The sequence below is a fragment of the Carya illinoinensis genome, chromosome 1 (genome assembly GCF_018687715.1).
Source record: "Carya illinoinensis cultivar Pawnee chromosome 1, C.illinoinensisPawnee_v1, whole genome shotgun sequence".
In the NCBI taxonomy this organism is placed as follows: Eukaryota; Viridiplantae; Streptophyta; class Magnoliopsida; order Fagales; family Juglandaceae; genus Carya; species Carya illinoinensis.
This window is the reverse complement of record NC_056752.1, coordinates 6915862-6923763: the sequence shown is the minus strand read 5'-3', so window position 1 is coordinate 6923763 and position 7902 is coordinate 6915862. Positions and strand designations below refer to the sequence as shown.

At 39.3% G+C, this 7902-nt stretch overlaps 1 protein-coding gene across 2 annotated transcripts; it reads right to left on the bottom strand.

Annotated features, from left to right (window-relative positions):
- Nucleotides 1–346: 346 nt before the first annotated feature.
- Nucleotides 347–7633, bottom strand: LOC122308276 (auxilin-like protein 1). Of its 2 annotated transcripts, XM_043121517.1 has the most exons (7): nt 7063–7630; nt 2709–6217; nt 2490–2587; nt 2339–2404; nt 2162–2251; nt 1217–1393; nt 347–783 (listed from the first exon to the last, which is right to left on the bottom strand). In XM_043121517.1, the coding sequence occupies exons 1-7, from the start codon at nt 7458–7460 to the stop codon at nt 748–750; spliced, it is 4374 nt and encodes a 1457-aa protein (XP_042977451.1). In that variant the 5' UTR covers nt 7461–7630; the 3' UTR covers nt 347–747. The 2 variants fall into 2 exon arrangements, with proteins under 2 accessions (XP_042977451.1, XP_042977459.1); XM_043121525.1 differs by lacking the exon at nt 347–783 and having other exon boundaries at nt 1385–1522; nt 7063–7633.
- Nucleotides 7634–7902: the final 269 nt, after the last annotated feature.

Genomic DNA, 7902 nt, shown 5'->3' with positions numbered 1-7902 from the left:
TGATATCTTCTTCATCCTACAATTACATGAAGTTTTCTTTGTAACTTCCGCATGTCTTAGATACCTACTGAGTCATATGATGTTTTAACATGAGCCATCTCAAGCTTCAAAGTCGCATCAACTTGTCAGTCGAGAAAACAACCTCAGTATATAATACACGAGTGTAACATCCAAAGTCAAAATGAAATGGTTCTGCTTTTCCATTTATAGTTTAATTCATTGAACTCGTCCAATTTTGGGCCATTCATTAATATATGCTTCTTTTTTCCGTGCAATAAGATATTTCATTTGATACAATCTAAGTACAGAAGGAGTGAGGGGAACCCCACTAATTAACCATGTACAATGAATGCAATAACCAAAAATTATATAAACAGGAACTGGAAAATGGACCTAAAATTTCGTCCGATCCAGTGGTTTCTTGGTTCAGAGTCCAAGATACTGGCTGCTTGAAACGGCAGTTTTTTAAGCAGCCTAACAGATGGACTGCTTGGACAGACACCAACTAAAGCAACAAGAGCACTTGATGGACACAGCAGGCAGGATCACACGCACAGTACATCAGATTTTACCTATGTTCTCTTCTTAATTATAAACTTGGGAGCTTACGCTTACATTCAGGGAAAGCATAGACAAAATGGTTATCTGATGGACATACAGATGTACAATTGCGGTATAAAATTACAAAATGTGCAGTGGGACTCTATCTGTATTCATTGTACAATTCTGATGGCTGGGCTATACCGGCTACCGCTCTTCTGAGTTGAATTTGTTCCAGGCTTCCTGGAGATCAGAAGATCGACAGATAGATAAGTACTGGAAGATATGGTTGCTAGGCATAAGCAAGGCTGGCTGCTTTATTTAAACTACAATGTTTAGTAGTTGTTTTTTCATCATGCTGACTAGGGATGCAACTAGATCTGATAACTTTCTTTCATACGAGGAAGCCAGTGTAGGAAAGACTCAACTTAGATATATCGATAAAAGAAAAAAACAGGGCTTGGGCTAGGACTACTACAAAGGAAAAATCAGGTGATTTCCATTCATAAATACGCTACAGAACGACCATTTCACACCATCAAGGTTACCTTATGCTCAACAGTAGGAAATCAGTTGCCCAAAAAGAAGAAATTTTTTAATGATAAAATAAAAAAGAAGTAGAAATTGCTGTAAAATACTTGGAACTCGCGGAGAAGATAGCATGCAAAGAACACACCTTTAGAAGATCAAAGACCTTTTCGCATATGTACTTGTGCTGAATGCTTGCTCCCCGCTGTTGTAATTTATCAGGATGAACACAAAGAGTCGCTTTCCTGTAAGCTTTCTTTACAGATGCAGCAGTTATGACTTCTGTCAGAGGGATGGGCTGCCAACCACTGTCAGGCCCAAGGATCTGCCAATGGAGAGGAATTAATTATACTAATCTTGGAAGAACTGAAGAGAGTAGGTTCTGACATTTGGTTAATCATTTGCCAGCCAAGTTCAAGCATCTCAATCCTTTATTTCTATGTAAAATCATATGCTGCACAATGCAAACATAAGACGATCAACTAACAGAAGTCCCTGGGAATAATATCAGATTCTTAACAGTATCAAATCCTTTTTCATATACATCTCCAAGAATGGTACCAAAGTTAACCAGGAGAGGCGTAAAAGATTTCACACATAAAAGTTTAGGAGCAGCTGGAAAGAATTGTAGCATACTACCAAGTACTCAAAATTTATATACAAGGACAAGGAAGCGTTAAATGCATACTGTATTGGTCGAAGCTCAACATGATACTAACAAGTATATGATTCATTATCAGGAAAATTTAATCACTAGTAATACTTTTGCCACCACAACAACAAATTGCTATCTTCTCATATTTTTTTTATAACTGCATTCTTCTTATATGACCTGAAATAAACAGAAAACTAGTTCAATGCCCAGATAATCTGCAGTATTTGATTCATTATCCTATAATTACACATTCAACTCACTAGAGAATGATATACATTCTAATAATTTTTTAGTCTTCTTTTTAAAATACATTTTCCTCATCACAGATCACAGCAACACTCACAGAAAACAGGAAACAAGCATAATGTACGTTGACCCCAATCCATATTGAGGCTTTTTTAATTTTTGATCAGTACTACTCTGGTTATTAGCACATACATATTGCAATGTTGAAAGCAATGCACGCAGATTCCCTTCTTTCCCACTTGACCACCTCCTTACATCAGCATCCAAAGTTTCTGCTAATCTCTGAAAACAAGATTAGATCCAAAATTATTAATAAAAAATGACACTCTAAATTCTAGAACTTTCTTAACCGTTTAGAAAGATTTTTACATTTCTTTCAGCTTGCTCTCTCTGAGCAAGTAGATCGCGCATATTTTTTTCTGCAAGAGCTTTTGCCTGAAACAAGACCAGAAAACTTGTGTTAGTTTGGTTAGAGATTAAATAACAATTCACATGGTATGAAAAAAGATGATAATCATACCGCACGTTCAGTGGTCCGTTGATACCTCTCTAATCTAGCTTTACACCTCTGAGGCGATTCACCTTCAACTCCTTCAGATTGCTCAGTAGGATAGGCAGCTTTTGTAGAAAATAAAAACAATTTAAAATAAAATATGCAGAAGGATGAAGAAGATTAGAAGTTACAGAAAAATCCTAAAGTCTACAGTGATTCACAGCAGGTGCTTCCAGGATCACATACCTCCATAAAATGAGAAAGAAGAGCTCTGTTTTATTTCATTATTTCTGACATAAGCAGGAAATTTATCAGAAACAGATCTCTCTACTCGTTCTCTCATCCCAAAAGCAGCCTTCTCAGCCATTGCTCTTTCCACAGCACGCTCTCGAGCCTCAGCAGTTGCTCTTTCTACTGCAGCACGCTCTGCTCTGAGCCTGGCTTCCACAGTTGACTTCTCAGAAAATGTCTTCTCCCGAGCCTCAGCACATGCCTTCTCTAGTCTTTCACGAGCCTCTGCCATTGCTCTTTCTACAGCAGCCCTTTCTGCCTTATCGCGGGCTTCAGTATATGCCCTTTCACGAGTTTCAAGTGTTTTTCTGTCAACAGCCATTCTATCCTTTTCTCTTTCCCTCTCCCTCTCCCTCTCTTCTTCCATCTTTCTAAGGCGATCCATCTCCAGCTCCCGTTCTCTCTTCACCCTTTCCATTTCTCTGTCTTCTGATGTTGCAGTCTCGTTAAGTTTCTTCTCTTGTCTTTCTCTAGTCTGTCTTGCATTAACATGTGGAGCGCCTTTCTGAATGTTTTCTTTCACTTCCAACACAGCTGGTCGGGCAGCTTCTATTTTCTTTCCATTTTCTACCCAGTCTTTCCTCACCTGAGTTGGCAAGGATCTATCCTTGCTTTCCTCCTGGTTTAGAACAGGCTGGGCCTGCTTGACATTATTTCCGGTGTCTCCTAATTCATGAACAATTTTTCCCTCTTGATTTATGGGAAAAGAGTCCACCTGGGAGAGACTCTTATACATGTGAGTCTGTCTAACACTAAAGCCAGGTTCACCTATCTTCTTCGCATTATCGTCTAAAGGAGGCGACTTTGTAGCATCTTCCATTCGAGGTTGATCCCCTTTAAGCCCTAAATCTCCTTGAGCAATGTCAGATGCTTTGAATTTCTCACCAATCCGTGCATCTGCATTTTCAACCAGTTCTGTGTCCTTTTCTTTATCTTTGAGCTCAGACTCTGTCTTCTTCTTTTGTTCATGAGCAAGTGACTCTTGAGTTTCTTCCAGCTTTCCACCGTTTTTATTATCTTTGGATGCCAACTCTGGTGCTTGAAGGTTTTCACTATCCAAATTCCATGCTCCATCAGATACCCCAAGATCCTCCAACTCCTTGCGCACGCAGGTTCCTGTAGCCAGTTTCAGCGTCTTCCCATTTTCATCCCTCTCAGATTGCTCATGTACTTCGCTTAGCCCCTTCAGTTCTTTCCCACCAGCATCTTTGAGTCTCTTCTCACTCTCTTTCCAAATACTAGCCTCTGTTGATTCCTTCTCAATTTCTTCCAACTCAAATCTTTCTTTTGATCTCCTACCACAGACACTTCCTTCCTGAGCACCTTTCAGTTTTTCACTCTTATCTTCTTGCTCGGAAGCTCCATATAGATTCTTCTCTTCTTTTGCACAAGCATCTTTGAGTCTCTTTTCATTTTCTATTATTTGATAAGTCTCTTGTTGTTTCTTCTCATTTTTTTCTTCTTTGTGAAATTCTCTTTGTTTCTCATCATCCTTTTCCTCAAGACCTTCTTTTAGTCTCTTTTCATGCACTTCCCGCTCAACTATATTCTGTAGTAGCTTTGTTTTCACTTCCTGCTCAACTATGTTCCGTAGAAGCTTCGTTTTTTCTTCCTGCTCAAGATCCTCCTTTAAAATACTTTCATGTTCTTGTGTTTTGCAAGCATCTTTTTTATTTTTCTGATTTTCATCCCTCTCGTTTGCCTCCTGCTTTAATCTCTTTTCCCTTCCTTTATGCTCAAGAGCTTCCTTTACATTTTTCCCATCTTCAGCTCCATCAAGAGGCTCTTCATGCCCTCTTACATTTTCATCCACCTCAAAAGTCTTGTTTTTGCTCTTTTCATTGTCTTCCTTTCCACACAGCCCCCTAATTATTTCCTCTCTTTCCATTCTTTTATTAGCCTCTTTCAGTTTCTGTTCTTTCTCCTTGTGGTTCATGGCCTGCTCAACTTCAGATTTATACTTTTCCTTCTGGACCTCAACCAGGTCATTGTAGTTTTCTGATACATCAGCTCCAGTTGATTTATTTTCAGTTCCTTTATGCTTCTGGGCTATTCTAACCTTCTTCTCATTCTTTACCTTCTCAAAAACCACCTGAGCCTCTTTTACCTTCTTCTTATGCTGTGCCTCTTTTGGTGCTTTGGATCTCTCATTCCCTCCCAACACTTGAAATGAGCACTCCTCTTCCCCTTTTTCCTCCCCTTCCCAAACCTCATTTTCCACTTCAGATTTCTTCTCATACTCCAGGTCATGTTTTCCTATAGCTGACATCAATTTCTTGTTCTCTTCTTCTTGCAGCTCAAATACTCCCAGGTCTGCATTTTTCTCCCACCCTTGCTCATGAGTTTTAGCATTATGCACTGAAATCTCTATATGGTTTGACTGCTCAAGAGCATTACCAGACTTAACTGTTCTCACCAATTCAATAGACTGCAATACTTCTTTCCAATCACTACTTCCCTCTATTTTAACAGGACCCAGAGATGACCAATATTCCTTGCTATGCTTTTTCTCTGCAGATTTTTTGGCTGCCTGTAGAAGTTTCTCTCCTTCCATTGAATCCAGAACATCCTGAGCTACCTTTCTAACCTTTTGTGTTTCTTCTCTGACAGAAAATTTCATTGCATTATCTTCTCTGTTACAAGTGCTCTGCACTCCATCATTTCTCAAACTGTCACATTCATCAGCAATCTTGCTCATCTTTCCTTCCTTATCTATTATATGATTCTTTGAACCCATTTTTGCACTGCCTTGAAAACCCTCCTTCCTCTCCATAAACTCTTTTGCACTTCTGAGTTTTATTTGAGCCTTCGTCATTGCTTCGTTCATAGCAGCAGCAGATGAACTTGCATCAAGCTCTACATCAAAGAAAGGTGGTGAACTATCACCTTCAGACCCTTCAGAAGCAATAGATTTACTATTTGAAGTCAATCTACTAGAAACTTCCTTCGTAACATCCGTTGAAGGTGGTGGTCGAGAGGGGGGTGGCAATTGAGAGGGCTGAGTTCTAAGGCTGATATCAGATACTGTAACAAACATCTCATTAGAAAGAGAACCACTTCTAGCATATGCTTTTTCAGGCTTTAGATCATTTCCAAATGTCTGTCTGCAAGTAGCATCATTAAAGGGTTGTGACATGGTTTTCTTCAGATGCTTTCCCTTTATCATTCCCACGCTAAAATCCATACTGAGATTGTCATCATCAGTCATCTGCAAGATTGGATTCTCATCTGTCTTTTGCATGCGATCAATTTCCTCCAATACAAAAGTGTATCCAGGAACAGCATCTAGCTCAGTCATGTGTGTTGCCCCACTGCACATATCTTTGCTGCTTGTCTGATTAGCCTTATGATACGACATCTCCACATCATCATCAAATGGCTGGCAAAAATCTCCATTTGAGAAGCAATGGTTCTTTTCAGAGTGATCTGAAGCATCTGAAAGATATCCACTTCCTGCTGGAGTCCTATGAATGAGGAAACAGAAAAGTATATCCCACAATTAAAATTTAAGAATTGATGCAGGGAAGAAAAGGGTCACAAGATTAAAAAATGCAGAAAAATAAACAGCCTACACAGAGCTAATGGTATCATGCTGCAATCAAAGCATCAAAATCATATCGTCTTGAACTATCCTTGAGACCAATGCAGAAAAGCATTAGCACATTGTTCAAGCATGAGAATGGGCCCAAGCGCACATCGCAGTTTTGGTGTGGACGCTGGTGAACAAAATTTTCAAGCACAGCGGAAGCATTGAAGGCCAGGTATTCGATAGGCTGTTCTTTTACAACTAGTTATTAGATATGGCCATTTTTATTAGTAGTTATTATAGCCTTCAATTCACTTAACTAGATAAGCTAACCACACTCTGGATTCCCCTTCAAATTAGGGGAAAAAAAAAGGCACTCAATCCTACCAAAATCCCGGCTATAACCAAAACAACCAAGATTCCCTGCAGAAAATTCAATCTTCCAAGCCCCCAATACTTCGTTACCCAGAGTCACTCACATTAGCGTTCCTATATTCTACAAATAGAGATCCAAAATTCCTCTCAAATTAGAAGTTTGAACAAAACAACCAGATCAACACTATCCAACAATCTACATAACTGGTCTCACACTTTCTATTAAAACCCACAAACCTAAAGACAGAGCATAAGCTACAAGAATCTTCTGACCGTTATATCCGTAACATAAACAACAAAAATAAGACGAGCATCACATTTTTTTAACAATATTTCCCGCACTCCGATTCAAATTATACTAAACAATAGTACAAAAAGCTGAGAACTTAACAGCATGATCATACATACCAAGCTTCGTCATCAGAGGAATCTCGGTCCCCACCCTTGTACTGGTCAAACAGCAACTCCTCGTACGAGACCGCGAAATCTAGGCCCTCAACATCGCTGAAGACCTCGGCGTAATCCAAACTGGAACTCCGGACATCGAAGAAGACCTCGGACTCGTCGACCGCCGGAAGATCCAGCACCGGAATGGACGAGGCCCGTGACGAGTGGAAGCTCTCGAAAATCTCGCTGTAGTCCTCGGCTCGCGGAGACAGCGTCGAGATGCCGAACTTGGGTGGACCACCATAAACGTCGTCGAACAATGCCTTGGCTTCGAACCCTCCATAGTTAACGGTCTTATTGGCATGCGTAGGGGCGGCGGGGAACCTGTTGGGTTGCCGAGAAGCTCTCGCATTCTCCATGACAATGGAGTTTCAAGCTTTTTCCTTTCCCTGATTCTTATGCCTTATTGTTATATTATTATTATTAATAAAACGTCTTTCTCAGACTCTGTTTCGGTTTGCTTTCTCTTTCCGTCTATGTCTCTGTCTCTCGGTGTGCTACAGAGAGTGCAGAGTCATCAGCCGGACGCCGAAAGAGACAACGACAGGGGACGAAAATGGAAAGGGACGTCTCAAAATGTATTAAAAAAATCATTTGTTTTTGGTCTTTTCGCAGTTTTGAAACAAAATTCGAATTATTATTTTTCACGAACATTGAATTATAATTTTATTTATAAAATTTATTTTATTTTATTTTTTATATTCAAATTTTAAATTTTAGATTTTATGATTTTCAAGATATTAATAAATGACATGTATAAAAGTAATTTTTTTATATTATAAATTCTTCTTTAAATATATT